The following is an 18,159-nucleotide window of genomic DNA, read 5'->3' as shown; positions in this document are numbered from 1 at the left end:
GGCTGATATTTGCCTCGAGATGTGTCACAAGACATAGTATCAGAAAGGTTTGTCGTCTTGTTTTCACTGCCTAAATTGTCTTTTGACCACGAGACATATTCCACATATCCGATTAGCGTTAAAAAGTTCAGGAAGTTTACGCTATGCCATTTTGAAAGTGAATCAGGTATAAACTTTATAACCCGGAAATAGAATTGTTATATCAATAACCAGAACCAAATATATTTGAAGGGCTAGATATTCCGTATCAAAATATGTACTACATGGAAATGATGGTTTGATGTTATATGCATACACACATACATGAATGTGCATATTTATTGAACAAAGCAACCAACACGATTTCAAAAGTAGAGTAAAAACAAAAATAAGAGAACTCATCTCAATGGAATTCGAGTGTATGCTTATACAGTATCGCTACGTCACTGTCCGTTGTGATACTAAGCTATCTCCATACTAGCTGACCTACATTATGATAAGACGACAGCTCACTAACACAGACCTGACGTCGATCTGTGCACTGACTGCATGATCAAACTGACTATATACATCGCCGCTTGTATTTCTTGCTGTTCTTTACCTTACTAACTGAAAAGGACCTACAGGACTCTCAGTGAATATTTGTAAGTATGAATATAAACGTCGGGAAATTATACTTGCATGGTGTTAAGATGAACATGTTTTCTCAATCTGCAATGAAATACACAGTCTTTGGTAAATACATAGATATTTTTACTTACACATTTACCTTAAAATGCTCTTAAATCGGCGAGACAATTGACCAATTCATCTGCTGAATACGGGACAAGGAGCACGTGTCAAGGTTACCAGGTCTGAACTAAAGGTGATGGCGATAGCGTGTGTAAACATAATAGCCCTGTACTTGATAAATATGGAAATTCGTTAAGGCAAAATACAAGACTCGATTATAGCATGATCGGACTGAAGAATCGTAAAACCGTAACCAAGTATTTGAACACATTTTACTGACTGTAACATGTACAGGTGAACGAATTAATATGTTACAGGTGTCTGCTGCTAAAGTTCATGTTCCGCCAAATTATCAGAAAACTACCTCTTCGGGTCACCGGCAGAAACGCATCACTGAATCCCATCAACAACATCCAACGAACTATGGCATCTTTAAGTAAGCAGGTTTTAAATAACATCACATTTATGAATTATGAATAATACATTTACACCCGCATTATTATGTCATTTTAATTTCGCAATCTGCGGACGGGACTGGAATTCAATCAGCGTAATTTTATCGTTGTTATAATTATTTCGAGGTGATCACTATGATTAGACAATGCTATTTATAGTCAATTGTAAATATATGAAAACGTTATAGTGGACGTAATACCGTTAAATAAATAAAAACAAGCCATCCTTTTCTGGCAATAATGTTGTCTAATTACACAGACGGAATTCAGCCAGTGATCTCCAAAGTTAAACTAAGATTGTACAAGACACATCATCGAATGTCTCCTTTGAATAGAGCTGTAGCGTTAGATACAGTAGAGCCAAATATTGAATTAAGCTGCTTAATACTAGATGGGTTTAAGTTCAGTACCGAAATACCATTTTTCCTTATGGAACTTTGGTTGTAGAAAAGATTTCAGATTTATACTTCATGAGTAAAAATGCTCGTTTTTGTAGAAAACCCGGGGTAAAAGCATGTCATGTATTACTTTAAAAATCGGCCATTTTGAACAAGATCATTAATATTCATAAATATGCAAATAAGCTGGTGGACATATGTTGGCATCAAACTAAAGCAGAAGTCATAAGCTTTTATTTGGGACTAACTTGATGACTCTAGATCTAAAATTAGCGAAGATATAACAAAATTTATGTTGCAAAAATCATCATCGAAAAATAGGGGGTGGGGGTATTTTACAATGGCGCCACGCCCAAAAGCCCCAACGGCCAGATGGTAGACATGGCTTAAAATGTTCCTGAGACAATGTACTTACAGAGAAAATACGTGTTTCTTGATCATGCCTATCTCAAACAGTAAATTATTACAACATCGATATAAATAGTTTCTCTTCTTTTTTTAGTGACAGTTGCGTATATTAGGGATTTAATGCAGTACCACTTTGTTCTGTAGCAAATGTCCGTGATGCAAATGACTTGAATTACTAAAATCTATAGGAGGCGTTTGGGAAAATCAAAATTTCAAAAAATAATTAAATTTCAAAATAGTGGGGAGATGAACCAACATCATAATACAAAGAATTTTTTAGTGCTGATGTCATATAGAGCTTCGTTATATCATTATTTTTTATAGACAAACCCTTTACCGACCCGTCTATGAAACAGTTTATGGAAGATTTTCATAAACTCATGATCAGTGAAGCCATAGAAGCGGAGGAGGATGTGAACAATAAAGTTTGTAACTTTGTCCAACCACAGGAATTAGAGGTAAGCAAGCATTCCGGTCTCATAACGCATTGCATTTATAGGTAGGATAGTGCTTCAATAGTACTTCTTAACATAAGCCAATGGAACAAATACTGAGGTGAGAGTATGAGTGTATTTCAGAGGGATTAGTCAACTGTAGGGAAATTGAAGAGAGACTCGAGTTAGAGGAAAGATTGTTTTCAAATATAATTGCATGTTCTTAACTGGGAAAATCGAACACAAACTAGCGACAGAGGTTGGATATCAATCCAGTGTTATTTGCTAAAACAGATCTGCTCTAAAATCAAATGTTACATAAAATTTTGATTGTTTGACTTTTATCTTGATCACACATCACACTAAATTAATCATAATTCTTTTTCGTTTTGATTATATCATGTTAAAAGAATTTGCGGTTCATTGCAGAAATTACTTGACCTTGACATTCAAGAAGGTCCTACTTCAAACGACCGATTATTGGAGTTGAGTAGTGACCTTATCAAGTACAGCGTTAAAACAGGTATTATCTTAATTTGTACATCAATGAATAGAGAAAAGAAAATACGAGTTTGAAAATATTTTTATTGTTCACAACATAGATAGCATTGATGTGACATAGCATGTAAACACATGTATAAGACATATAATACTGCATGTAAATACATATATAATACCTGTAGTACTACCTGTAAACACACTTATAAGATATATAAAACTACATGTAAATACATATATAATACCTGTAGTACTACCTGTAAACACATGTATAAGACATATAATACTACATGTAAATACGTATATAATACCTGTAGTACTACCTGTAAACACACTTATAAGATATATAAAACTACACGTAAATACATATATAATACCTGTAGTACTACCTGTAAACACATGTATATAATACTACATGTAAATACATATATTATACCTGTGGTACTACCTGTAAACACATGTATAAGACATATAATACTACATGTAAATACATATATAATACCTGTAGTACTACCTGTAAACACACTTATAAGATATATAAAACTACATGTAAATACATGTATAATACCTGTAGTACTACCTGTAAACACATGTATATAATACTACATGTAAATACATGTATAATACCTGTAGTTTTACCTGTAAACACATGTATCTAATACTACATGTAAATACGTATATAATACCTGTAGTACCACCTGTAAACACATGTATATAATACTACATGTAAATACATGTATAATACCTGTAGTACTACCTGTAAACACACTTATAAGATATATAACACTACATGTAAATACATATATAATACCTGTAGTACTACCTGTAAACACACTTATACAATACTACATGTAAATACATATATAATACCTGTAGTACTACCTGTAAACACATGTATATAATACTACATGTAAATACATCTATTATACCTTTATACTACCTGTAAACACAGGTATAATATCATTAGTACTATTTGTAAGCACATGTTTATTATGTGCTATATGCCACTAAGCACAAAATCTTTATATGTTGTATAATTGCTATATTTCCTTTTGATTTAAATTTGATTACCAATCTCCATTACACTGAAAACGTAGTAAGATAATTGTAACATTTATGGTATTTGTAAAGTGTATGTTGACAAAACAAAAATATCAACATCGTCATCCATCAATGATTAACAGGCGTTTTTGACCTGTTTACAGTTCAAGATAATGTTGTGCAATATTGTTCAGATATATAATAGTCTGCATACGCTATTTTAGGTAATTACATCGTACAGTCTAAAATATATATGTAGTTCATGATATATCCAGATAAGACTGGAAAACGTCTGTTTGGGGTTTCAAAGTAGAATAGAAGTGGCCTTTAAATTCAAGAAAGAATAAATATTCAAAAGATGATTAAACTTTCAAATCCATGTTTTTATTGTTATTTTTGTCCAGGTCATCCGCGGTTCTATAATCAGTTGTACAGTGGTAAAGATCCTTACAGCATGGCAGGGGCGTGGCTAACTGACGCCCTCAGTACCAATCTGTGAGTTGAATACTTATAATGTAATCATATGTGCTATAATGCCATTTAAAGAAACGTGAGTTTCCTAGATTACTAACCTCCGTTATGAATTATAATTTACTTCGCGGGATCATGGAACTACAGCTTTGAAAGACAAGGCTTGTGTTTAAGCTTAAAATTCAGGAATGCCACCAAACCCACAGCGGTAATCCATATTCCACAGTAATTTAGCATAGTGATAGATATTAACAATTGATCTTTGGTTGCAAAATGACCATAGATAATGCTTTTACGATATCAGTAACGGTTACACACGTATGTTGTATGGGTTTCAAATAAATCGTCTATTTGCTTTCACCAGGCACACATATGAAGTAGCCCCTGTTTTCGTTATACTGGAGAAATACATGATGAAGAAAATGTGTTCCGTTTTTGGATTTCCAAACGGCGATGGTGTTTTCTGTCCAGGTAAGTGATATTTGTTGACAAAAGAATACCTTTGTTATAATCGAGCCTGTATTCATAATAGCTGTGTATTGTAAGTATGACCGAGAAACTCTTGATTACGGGGAATGTTCTTCGTTTCTGGATGAATAAGATAGTTTTCAAGTGAGATGGAAAACATTGCCTTTCATGGAGATTACCTTTTTTTATGTAGTGCGTCGTTTTCATACACGCGTCGTGTAAAGCAATTGTTTAAAATATCACTTATTTAGAAGCATAATTTGTTCCGATTTATGTCATTAAATCACTAATCAAATATGACCGTGTCATCGGTAACTCTACTTTCGCTTTACAGGTGGATCATATTCCAATATCTTGGCACTTCATGTCGCAAGATACAAGTCCAACCCTTCACTTAAACAGACGGGGAATTTCGGTTCGAAGGTCATGACAATGTTCACTCATACAGATGTATGTATCATAGATGCATTTAGACTTTTAAAATCATCTTATTTAGTATACTATCCTGCTTAAAAGTATTTATCTTTTTTAAGTTTACAACTTGACATAATTTGATGTAGATAATCGAACATCTGAATGGAACCATGGATTTAAAGAAAAAACACTCTTGGCAGTATGTTGTTCATATCTTACCGCATTAAATAGTATAACAAGCCAGTGATACAATATAGTCTTTATTTCATAGCATTTGTAACAATATGATATCAGCTACTGTATGATAGAAATTAAAACTGAATGGTTGTTGTAGAATGAAAGAAAATCTAATTATTTTTAAGGCACATTACTCTCTGGCCAAAGGCTCCAGTTTTTTAGGAATGGGAATGAACAATCTTATCCGAGTCGATACAGATGATATTGGGCGAATGTGTCCCGAAGACCTGGATAAAAAGCTCACAGAACAGAAGTCAAAAGTGGGTATTAATGAGAATTCACATCATTTTTTCGGATAAGAAAAAATGCATTTGAAAATAACTATATTTTGATTATATAAGCTAACAACAAGTTTGATACTTTTCAAATGTTATTTCAACCTATTACAAAAACATCCCTGAATGTCAATTTCTGGAAATTGTCCTGTTGTTTTCCCTTGTGTTAAAGTTTTCTGTTATAGAAATTGTGGTGGGTTTTGCTCGCATTTGTTCATTAATTATATATGTAAAATGTATTTGCTACAACAAGAGTAAACTTCAAAACGGAGTATGAAATACGGTGCCGTATCTAACAGCTTTAAGTTTCTATCGAAACCAAATCAGTACATTTGGAAATGAGCATATATCTATTAGTCTAAAAATAATAAATCAGTAGGTTATCTACACCTTAAACATACATATACTTGATAATGACATGCCTGTATTTTCCTCAAGGGAACACAACCCATTTTTGTGATGGCGACCTGTGGTTCGACCGTTCTCGGATCATATGACGACCTAAATGCTGTAGCCGATGTGTGCCAGAAACACGGTGTTTGGATGCATGTCGATGTATGTTTCATTCATCTACAAATTGTCATTTATAAGTTCATCATTGTCTCATTGTTTTGGTATCATAATTTTTTAAAACTTTTTAGTACAATTTTAATTCAGTTGTGCATTGTTCAATGTAAGCACATATGATTATGTCTAGGCTGGGTTTCCATGGTTATTTGGTAGTTATGATTATGTAAAGGTTAGGTTTCCTTGGTTATTTGGTAGTTATGATGATGTAAAGGTTAGGTTTCCTTGGTTATTTGGTAGTTTTAATTATGTCAAGGATGAGTTTCCATGGTCATTTGGTATTTATGATTATAAGTAGGATTGGAATTCCTTTTTTGGGGTAGGTATGATAATGTATAAGTTTAGTTGTCTCGGTTATTTTGCAAATATGATTATATATAGAGTTTGATTGCCGTTGTTATTTGGTTGAAATGACCTAATATACCTTTTGGTTTCCTTGTTTATTGGTAGATGTGCTAATATATAGGGTTGGGTTCTGTGGTTGTTTGGTAGATATGATGATATATAGGGTTGGGTTCTGTGGTTATTTGATAGATATGATAATATATAGGGTTGGGTTCTGTGGTTATTTAGTAGATATGCTAATATAGAGGGTTGGGTTCTGTGGTTATTTAGTAGATGTGCTAATATAGAGGGTTGGGTTCTGTGGTTATTTGATAGATGTGCTAATATATAGGGTTGGGTTCTGTGGTTATTTAGTAGATGTGCTAATATAGAGGGTTGGGTTCTGTGGTTATTTGATAGATGTGCTAATATATAGGGTTGGGTTCTGTGGTTACTTGATAGATATGATAATATATAGGGTTGGGTTTCTGTTGTTATTTGATAGATATGATAATATATAGGGTTGGGTTCTGTGGTTATTTAGTTGATATGATTTAGTATACCTTGGGTTAATTTGGGATTCCTTGATACTTTAACTGCAGTCACAACATCGCACATTTCTTGTGTATTCTTAAATATACAGACTTGTGCTTTGTGATTATTGTATTATGTAAACCGAGTTAGCATTCAATTAATAATATTATCGACATTAGAATTGATTTGAGAAAACACAAATTAGTTAATGAAACATAGATATTGTGTTATTAACATTATAGACATCCCTATATGTAATTCAAATTTATTGATATGTTATTACCATTTGAACTATGTCTTTTATTCCGTTACTTAGCAACATTTGAGGGTGACCTCACATTATCATATCCACTTAACCTTAGACAGATGTCATTATTATGGCACAATATTCTTATTCTGATACATGTTTTTCTTATAGGCTGCCTGGGGAGGAAGTGCAATTTTATCTGATAAACACCGGGCACTGATGAGTGGAGTTGAAAGGTACATAGTGCACTCGCTAGTTCCCTGATATAGAATATGATATCGTCAAAACTACCAAACTTCTCTTATATCATTATATTGAACCGAGCTTTTGCCATATAAAAAACTTCTTGCATGCCATTTTTGTTTCCTATACACAGTTACATAGTCATCAGACCATAATTATTTAAGTCATTATATTTCAGTATAATTTCTTTTTAATCTTTTGGCGTTTTAAACACAAATTTCTAACAAAAATAATATTCAGTTCGTTACATTCTTCTTTCATAAACCTCATGATACTCTACTGCCCTGATATTGTGTCTATGTTTTGTATTTACATCAGGGCAGACTCAGTGGCTTGGAATCAGCATAAGATGAGCGGTGTTCCCGTCCAGTGCTCATCTCTTCTAATGAAAGAGAAGGTATAGATATATAACATTGTCCGTTGTTATCAACGTTTTCTTTCGGTAAACTTTATCACACCACACCAATTACTAATTGTCATATACAATTTATATTTCATGCTAAATTAGTCGTCCTTGATTACTTTTCTACCAAATCCAATTTATTCTAACAAAAGTAATTTTATACCAAGCATTGGCTTTCAAACTGTTATGTAACAATCACCACTTGCTCTTTATTTAGCGGTCCGAACTTTTACTAGTGTACTCCATTAAGGAATTATAATTAAACGTAATCAAAAACAATCAAACCATAGGCAAAATGATCTTGCAACTGACTTCTATCCACGATTCTGTTTTGAATTTGTTATGGGTCAATGATCATTAATAATTCCTATATAAAAGCTTTAAAAACATGGAATTTCAAAGAAGGACTGTCACTACAAAATCTCGCGGTATATGTCATTATAGACCTACCGAAAAGTCAACTCTCACGAGTTTGACGGTCATTTTTCAACTGTGCTTTAAATGTGGTTGTCAGACAAAACTTGAGTAGATGTATATACTTAACAACCGTGAATGGCTTGATATTAACTTAAGGCAATAGAAAAATTAATTATTTTTTCATCGAAATATCATTTACAGGCATCGATTGTTGTAAATCATATCAAAACATTGCTTTAAAAGTAGATTAAAACAAAAAATTAAATACTTGCCGCACTACTTTTTACGGTGCAGTTGTCAAAATATGTGTAACAAAAATTAATTCCTTTTCACATTTTCAATAACAGACATTTTCTGTTATTTTTGCGATAACCTTTAAAATAGATCTTCGTCTCTCCTCACTAGGTAGGGGTATGGTGGTTGGATATTCAGGAAAACATGATGTCAATGTGCTAGGCCTTATTTCATTTAACTTTTAAACTGCATAGCAACAAAAATCTGGAAATGTTCTGAAATGACTTAAATCCTTTATTCGACAGTCTTCTAGTATTTGAAAGACTGCTTTAAAGACTTTATGTTGAAAGAGAACGAGGATACTTTGGTTAACGTGGTTTATTGTTATTTCAATTACTTATATTGATACATACAACAGTATTCTGCACATCGCATACAGTTTCAAAAATAGCAATTAAACGTGCAGGAACAAACTATCGGTAATGAATGAAAACGAGGGAGCTCAAGTGCTTTCTTTTTTTTAAATTTCACCCAAAGAACCAGTTTTAACAAGCTGAACTATTTCATAACGGATTCTTAAAATACGAGATAATGGTCAATCAAAAGGGAGTTTACTTATTTGAAATATGAGATTTAAGGTGATACTTCTTGCAAAATTTAGTTTAAATGTACCAACGACTGCAATGATTATATTTAAGAGGAGTACCTTAACAACCAGAAAACGTTAAATTGTTGACGCTTTAAACCGAATCAAGCCGTCAACTACGCCTTCACAACATTAACCACCAATCGAAAATTCTCCTAAACGTCATAAGAATGGCGTTTTTAAAAACTTCATAACTTCAACTACATAACAAAGTGTTTAAAACAAAAAAGTCCGAGATATTAGAGCTAATTTTATATTGGATTATGTTAGGTCAAACGTCCAAGAAGTACGTTATTTAAGTCGTATAACTAGTAAGTTAATTTTACGCTTTACAATTTTTAACTAACTTTTATTATTATATTGCTTTTATTTTATGTTTTTGCCATTGAAAATCCAGATTTTTCTGTTGTATGATGAAGGGACTTCTGGAACAATGCAATTCCTTCCGAGCAGAATACCTCTTTCAACCCGACAAATGTTATGACACCTCGTATGATATTGGTAACGTATGGATTTTCTCACTTTATACTATTACTTTAAACATATTTATATGAAATCTGTCACACATCAAGTACTTTTCAAAAATCGGTCTGCAATGTTGTTGAATCAATTAAAAGTTTATTTTGTATATCTAAAACATTTCTTCTTTTCGTTAAGCCATCATGCATATGACATTACAAAAGTATGACTTCAGTTAACCACAGCTCCGTTAGGTCATACTGCACGTGTGGAATTACAAGTAATTGTGGAATTGGTGTTTTTACATCTGATACATGTATGTATCTCCTCATATCCGGAATCGGTAACGTGATACACGCTACGTTGACATTCTTAATTAAAGCATCATGATAAACATAAAATCACGAGACATCTGGAATTAACAATGGACTTAGATTGTTTTCATATTATATAATAATAGGTGACAAAACGATACAGTGTGGACGAAAAGCTGATGTGCTTAAACTCTGGATGCAATGGAAAGCTTATGGTGACAATGGCATGGCAGCTCGAGTGGATCATGCCTTCGAAATGGCAAAGTATAGAACCCATTTGTACAAAGCAATATTTTGACGTCAAATTATTCACGTCACACCTTCATGTATTTCATTCGTTGAATCGCCTCAAAGCAATTAAAAATAGAAAAAGCTGAAAGCAATTCTCGATCTCCCTACGCCCAACCCTTGTCTGTCTCGTCTGTCATATTTATTAGTTCCATCCTTTGACATAAAGGTTGGCTTGACCTACAACCTGATTATCTGACGTTGCCTTATTGTCTTATTTGTGCACTGCTTCATAAACGCATCTCATTTTATTATTATAAACAGTTCTTTATCATGAGATTCATTAGGATGGAAATGCTTTTTTATCACAAATCTTCGCCTAGGTTTATATCGACTTGTCATATAGATAAGAAGTGATAAGCACTTATTAAGCAATGGTAATCCGAATTTCTTTATTGTTTCTCTATTGAAAACACTATTGTTTTGATTATAGTTATTAATGTTCTGTATATAGTGGTAGTAAATACACAGTGCACCGGTTAGACCGTTAGGCCTGAAAACGTTAGCGATCTATCATGTCGATTGTATCTTCTTAAATAATCTCTTTCTAGATACTTGACACAAAAGGTTAGAGAAACAGAAGGCTTCCGGCTTGTCTTACCTGAGGTAAGATAGTTTATAGACATACCCGCTGATCAAACAGTATCCGTATGTATATCATGCACTTAAGTCTTGTCAACGACACTTCTTCTAGGGCGAAAAATAAATGTCACAAAAGAGGCAGTGTTTCCAACATAATTGACATAAATTAAACATAGACATAAACTAATGATAATGTGTTATAATACTATAATCAAACGTGTATTTACAGTTTCAATGTACGAACATAAGTTTCTGGTACATTCCACCACGACTGAGAGGCCAACAAGAAAACGATGATTGGTGGAAGGAAGTAGCTAAGGTAATATAAACAGTCAATTTACACATTTAAAATGTGTATATGGGAAATAAATGTAATGTGTAATAACACTTTGATCTAATAACCGCACCATCAGGCATTATCAAATATGATATTCCGTGTATATATACACTACATGTCATCAACACACTATTTCATCATTGAATTATAGATCATATGAGTCAAATGTTTTTCCATCAGATCAAAGCAGATTGAAACAGGAAGTGACTGATTTTTTAACTCTGTAATTTTCCAGGTGGCACCACAAATAAAGACAAAGATGATGATGGAGGGAACAATGATGACCGCCTATCAGCCCTTGTCTAGCAAAGGACTGGTGAACTTTTTCCGGATAATAATAGAAAACCCGCTTTGTGACACAGCCGGGATGGACTTCATAGTGCAGGAAATAGATCGACTAGGCCGCAGTCTCTAATAAGATCGACTAGGCCGCAGTCTATAAATAGATCGACTAGGCCGCAGTCTATAAATAGATCGACTAGGCCGCAGACTATAGAGTATCATCTATCGGAGACATACATTATACATATACCAATGCGTTAGCACATCGTTGGTTCGTTTTTACCTACTAATCAGAGGTGGATATTATTTTGTGCCAATATCAATTAGTGTTTAGAAAATTATCTATTTATTATATTATATTATATATTATATGGATAACTTGTGGTAGCAGTTAGTATATTCCAAGTATATGATGTCCGTGTATTACTAACTTAGATATACGTGAAATATTTATGACAATTGTGCTCTTAGAGCAAATCATGTTTAATCAGTGAAACAAAATCTGATTTTCAAAATAATAATGGCTTTTAATAAATATGGCGTCAATTTTTTTCTGTCCAAAGCCCAAAATCCAAATAAGTTATTCTACCCAGAATGGCACATATTGAATTATCGAATAATAAGAAAGAAACATAGTTCATTTAACTTGTATCAAACTTTTATAATAAGAAATATTTCGTTTTACATATGTATCAGCGGTTGTGTCAAGAAAATATCTTAAAATATATCGATGAAAAGAGAAACGAAACAACATCTTATCATTTTTTTCTCATTTTTATTAAAGAAAAGGGTTAGACAAGCGAGTGTCATGATATAGTACGATGTACTGTCAGACTACTTCAAAAATGAAAATGTAAACGACCAATGAAATAACAGCATTCAGACGTCTGATAGTTTTTTTATAGCTTTCAGTACTTGAAATCATGGCAGTGTTAGCTGTATATCACAGATAAAAATACAAGGTCTGAAACGTGACGTCATCGGGGGCGGTATCATGGCAGACCGCAGGTGGTACACCTAACGATGACGTCACGTCTCGTCATCCTCCATGGCAACTTTCATACACAGAATACATTAAACATCCTGTCACGTGATATATTATCTTTCTCTGATAAAAGAAAACAACGAAGGAATGGTCCCACACACACAAACATCCAACATGCTAGATATTCTCCAAAAAAAACCCCAACCCAATGATGATATACATGCTCCCATCCCAACGGAAAAATATCCCTACAAAATGTACATTTCATATGCGGCGTCATTTCAGTAATAAAATGTGTATATGATATTGACCAATTTTTCTTTTCTACGTTTAATAATTTGAGTCATTAAAGTAAGTTCTCAAAATGACCTAAAGATATTAATTGTCCAAAATTTTCATTTTCAATTGTGAAAAAATCATTTAACTTTCGTGAGAGAAACACACAGGTCCCACTTCAATCTTGAACTCTTGGTTTGCTTTTCCAATATCGCTGATGCCTACATCAATAATTGGCAGTCTCTCTGTTTTCTTGGTGCTAACCTCTACCACGGTCTCTCCCCATCTGTCGGCAGCCATCTGTTTAGACAAGAATATTGTTACATGTTTGTCCATAATGATAGTGACCTGTCATGTTTATTTCGAATTTCTAAATCGGAGTTTCGTGTCTATTGTCTTAAGTAAGTATATTGATTCAAATGAACGTTAATAGATACAACATTTCTGGATTCATCGTAGACATTTGCATGAAAAAATATATTTCCTTTTTTGCCATACGTGTTTTATTAATACTTGTCTTCGGGTTACTTTTGGATCTTTCCAAATGGAAACATTCCGACAAGGTGCTGACATCAAGAAACAAATCCATTTAACAAATAACATGTTCAATAAGTCGGAGAAAAAATGAGTTATACGTACATCACAACCATCACTGATGACCTTGTATCTGTACTTCTTCCTGCCTTGCGCACCAAGGTCAGTATCGTCAAATGTGACGAGTTTGATGGCCTTGTTGTAGGCGTCCGCAGTACGGTCATAGAAGGCAACATTGTTCCTGCACTTGTACACAATTGTCTGGATGGCCTTAGAGCTGACCTTCTGCAGGAACTTCAGCTGTACCCTGTTGGACTTGTACTGTAGCTATAAGGATATTAATTGATGATATTAAATTACATGTGCAATCAGTGATCAACTATTGTGTGAGTATTCCTATTCTGATACTAATGTATACCTGTATATCTAATTTATATTTGAAACTAGAAGTACAACTGCAGAAGGAAGGCAAATTTTATTAGTGCCCTATCTGGGCCTCGAACTACGTCACTAACTCGCCTATCCAAGACATTGTACTTAACCATTTGGACCACCACGGCATCCACAAAAATGCATATTTGAACATTGTAATAATAGCCATACAGGAAAATTGTCCATTACGTGGTGTGAAAGCCTAGATCGCAATGTATTTATACCTATTGATACGAATTGTGCAATGATTACATACCAAACCAGGGTACAATTAAGACAGTATTCTCAAAACTAAAACCTTAGGATCAACATACATCGCTGTATATGTTGCATTGTCTTTTTTTAATCTATGAAATATTCATATAAATAAGCTTGCAATATTATGTGTTTTTATGATAAGTCACCAACCTCTTTGCCCTTGATTGTCTTTTGGGCAAACATAGCATAGTCCTCTCCGTCCTCCTTTGTTACTGGCTGATTCTCGTACTGAAAGTAGTATACAGTCCATTAGCATTGTATTCGATAATAATACAATAACCATATGTTTGATGTAAATACTATTTTTTTAATCCACTAACAAAATACCACTCACTAAGATGACATTCAACAGTACACGAGTCATAAAAGTAAGAAAAAAAAAACAATACTCCACACTCTTATTGGAAATATAAGCTGATACTGACCATATCATACAATGGCTGCACGCATGTGTATGTCCTCTTCCTGAAGTCGCAGAAGACCTGGATCTTGTTAGAAGGTACACCGCCATCAGGATCGATCCAATAAAGACCTGTAAAGGTTAGTATATTTGTGATAACCAACTTTTTTTGTTATTGTCAATTCTAACTTCATGACACAAAAAAAACTCCATGTCATATATGTTTTCATGTTGTTACTAACGCCAAGCAAACTGACCCTTAATCTTGAATATAACTTTACATCGTCAACAATTTGAAAGATATTCGTACACGTGTACATTACTGATAACAAAACTATTTCCTTTCGGCTTGTAAGGATACATACATGTATGTGAATAACTTTACGTAAATCACAAACAGTTACAAAAGTGTATGACGTTTCGATTGTGTTATCTACATGTAACTAGACAATGAAAATGAAAGTTAATGTCGTCATTGAAAGGTAGTTAACCGTTTGTTAAATCTGGGTTCTTCATGCGGAGATCCAGGCAGGTCCTGGCGTAAGGGGAATCCTCCTCTCCACGTGGATGAATAATTTTCATCAACTCCTCTCCAAGATAGTCAAGATAAGCCACAATGTTGGTTTGCTGTTATAATATTAATATAAGAAATGATACATAGCGTTGCACGTTGCAGTCAAATTGATGGAATTAAAATTAAATAATAAACGTACAAACATATTCATGATTCAAATATTTTTATCAAAAAAGTGGAGGGGGGAATTATGTTCGTGTTATTCACAGAACTATTAAATTTTCTGCAAACGCGAAACACATTTTGTGTAGAAATGAAAAGGTCCTACATCGGAAAGATGTTCAGAATTAATTTTGCATGGTATCAGTTATCTGTATAAAAGTTACAATCTTCTGCAAGAGTGGCAAACATTTATGTTACGGGTAAATATATTTGATGTGATGAAGGGGTCGCCGTGCCGTTAGGTCTAGGATTTATTTCAGAGTTCCTAGTATATTTCAGAACTTAAATTTATATTAATATGGTTAGTTGTACTCTGTAATACATACCTCTTCAGTCAAAGGTTCGTCTCCCTGGAAAAAAAAAAAACATGGTTTGTTATTCATGGTAGCAGGTGCCAATTTCAGGTCACACATCAATAATGACATTGTGTTACCAAATCATTGTTCTAAACGAATTTCTATTTTACTTTTCGCACCTCTCCATTTAGTTCGGCCTTGATATATATCTGATGATTTGCATAACTCTGCATGTGTTTTTACATTGAAAGTTACAGACGTCAACGTGTTGTTCTTAAATCATACGCAATTGTATAAAATACTTACCTGCACTCCCTTCAGGTTAGAGCGATGGAACCATCCAGAAATTGCCTGGCTGTAAACGGATCGCCCTGGCTCTCCCTGTCATTGAGAAAATCAGGATCAAAATTTACATAACATGAATATTGTATACTCTAGTGTGACCCTAGTAGTAGAACCAATCGTTAGGATTTATTGCTAGGTCTTTTAAATACAACCAACATTATTTGCTTCAGTTTGTTCTGATCTGTATGAAAACTTTCCTTGCCATATCGTTAACAATACAACACAATTATAAACTTACCGGGGGTCCTGGTGGACCAGAATTTCCCATCACACCCTATAATAAAAAACAGTACAAATGAAAGAATAATTAGTTCAAAACAGTGATAAAAGTATTTTTTATCGGAATGCAACATAACGTTTCCTTAAGAACTTGCGCAGTATTTGATTTTTCTTAGATATTTTCCAATACAGTAGAAAACTTAGTATCTAATATTATTTGATGAATATGGTTATTCTTTGTCATATCGTTGCAGATCGAGAAGAAGGAATAAATTATGGCATTAAGTTATAACGTAAAAGCGGCTAATATTGTTTCAAAAATTCTTACTTAGAGATTCGATTATGTACCCCTCCCCTGAATGAAATAACTTTCAGAATAATGTTAAATAAACAGTACATACAGATCGACCGTCATCTCCTTGCTCTCCACGTGGTCCCTGTTAACAAAAGCATACGTTACGTGTTACCATTGTTTATCTGCTCAATAGGACCTTATAAGGCAAAGATCACCAGCTGTCGCGGATTTAAGAATGCTCTTTTATCAACACGATTTGATACATCATATAGGTTATAGATAGATGGTATGTATAGAATTTGGAATATATAGATTTTTGTTTTTATATTGGTGGTCACAGTAAATGGATGTTAGATTCCGTCAAGGCATCAAAGTGAATAATGATATTTATCAATGTCATTGCAAGCAATGAAATGTGTATCGAGGTACTTGCCATAGGTCCTGGAGGTCCGACTTCGCCAGTGTTACCTGGTCTACCGGGAAGTCCACGTTGTCCTTCGGGTCCCTTTAACAGACAATCCATAATATTTCACTGGTTGTGTGTCTGAGTTTAGTATTCCGACATGAGAGGACTATTAGTCTTTCTAGTATCCTTTTTTAATGTATCAATTTTGATATTCAGTATTAATCAAGAAGAAGGAATGAAGTGTATTAAGGTCAAAAGAATACAACTTTTCAAAAGTTCGAGAGATTACATTCTGATACAGACAAGGATAGCAATTCAACTATATATTTATTTACAATAATGCTTCTCCTTGTCGAGGCTTATATATTATGTAAAGAGTCAGAAATGATATACATTTACTGCTGTGCCATACGATAATGATTCACTGCTACAATTATCTCAAACTAATCAAACTCAAGCCGAGGTGCCAGTTGTGTAGAAACAGGAACCAAAAATAGATATTTCTTACTCTTGATGGCGTGATTTCGATGAAATATGAATGTGTATAATTACATTTAGAATGACACCTGTATTTCCAGTATTTAAGAATATACTTTAGTTGTTCTTCTTTTAGACAGTTATTCACTAATTCATTTCTGTAACACTATAAATACCTGTTGTCCCATAGGTCCCGGAGGTCCAACATTTCCTTGGTCACCTGCAGGTCCCTGTTTTAGACAAATTCATTATATAGTATCAAAATTCTTGAACTCATTGTAACTTGATTTTATTCACAAGTGTGACGTATATCTATTCCCAGTTTTCAAACCAAAGAACACTCACTTTTGCATGTAAATCATATACAATCAGATGTTGATCGATGATTATTTATTGAACCTGGCGATTACCTTAAATATGAATACTAGAATTCGTACCTGATGTTATTGATATGTATATCAAATATCATGACGTTTATTTGAAATATAAATACCCATATACTTGAAAGCATAACATATATAACATATACATAACATAATATATATAATCGATATGTGTACATACCTCTGGTCCAGGAAGTCCTGGCATTCCAATCAGACCAGGGTCTCCCTTGTCACCCTTTATTATAAAGACAAAATATTTATAAAAGTTGAAAATGTAAATAAATCCATTACGATACATTAATAAATTACTACATAGATAGATATGACGTCACATAAGTTCATTTTTATCATTCTCAGCCCTTACAGCAAAGGACACTTGAAAGGCAAGCTTGCTAAGCAGATACATTTCAATCCAATTCGTTAAATAATG

At 33.5% G+C, this 18,159-nt stretch overlaps 2 protein-coding genes across 2 annotated transcripts in view; one reads left to right on the top strand and one right to left on the bottom strand.

Annotated features, from left to right (window-relative positions):
• The first annotated feature begins 506 nt into the window (after positions 1–506).
• Positions 507–12,608, top strand: LOC132556773 (cysteine sulfinic acid decarboxylase-like). Its single transcript, XM_060221215.1, has 16 exons — positions 507–623; positions 1,029–1,147; positions 2,297–2,430; positions 2,836–2,929; positions 4,350–4,440; positions 4,781–4,887; positions 5,219–5,334; positions 5,661–5,795; positions 6,249–6,365; positions 7,654–7,718; positions 8,044–8,122; positions 9,845–9,926; positions 10,345–10,462; positions 11,038–11,092; positions 11,298–11,387; positions 11,641–12,608. Exons 2-16 carry the CDS (start codon positions 1,048–1,050, stop codon positions 11,818–11,820), a joined length of 1,563 nt encoding a protein of 520 aa, XP_060077198.1. The 5' UTR covers positions 507–623; positions 1,029–1,047; the 3' UTR covers positions 11,821–12,608.
• LOC132556772 (fibril-forming collagen alpha chain-like) overlaps positions 12,443–18,159 on the bottom strand; it is a 30,524-nt gene continuing 24,807 nt past the window's right edge. Inside the window, exons 39-50 of the mRNA XM_060221214.1 lie at positions 17,911–17,964; positions 17,523–17,576; positions 16,897–16,968; positions 16,570–16,605; positions 16,188–16,223; positions 15,911–15,985; positions 15,635–15,658; positions 15,064–15,199; positions 14,598–14,704; positions 14,323–14,400; positions 13,588–13,809; positions 12,443–13,248 (exon numbers count right to left, since the gene is read on the bottom strand). Of these exons, the coding sequence (XP_060077197.1) occupies positions 13,093–13,248; positions 13,588–13,809; positions 14,323–14,400; positions 14,598–14,704; positions 15,064–15,199; positions 15,635–15,658; positions 15,911–15,985; positions 16,188–16,223; positions 16,570–16,605; positions 16,897–16,968; positions 17,523–17,576; positions 17,911–17,964 (1,050 nt within the window). The 3' untranslated portion in view covers positions 12,443–13,092. The remainder of the gene's footprint in view (positions 13,249–13,587; positions 13,810–14,322; positions 14,401–14,597; positions 14,705–15,063; positions 15,200–15,634; positions 15,659–15,910; positions 15,986–16,187; positions 16,224–16,569; positions 16,606–16,896; positions 16,969–17,522; positions 17,577–17,910; positions 17,965–18,159) is intronic.

This window comes from Ylistrum balloti, unplaced genomic scaffold (genome assembly GCF_031769215.1).
Source record: "Ylistrum balloti isolate Yb309-2 unplaced genomic scaffold, AGI_CSIRO_Ybal_v1 Utg370590, whole genome shotgun sequence".
Taxonomy (NCBI): Eukaryota; Metazoa; Mollusca; class Bivalvia; order Pectinida; family Pectinidae; genus Ylistrum; species Ylistrum balloti.
The sequence above is the reverse complement of the archived record's forward strand: the minus strand, read 5'-3'. Positions and strand labels throughout refer to the sequence as shown.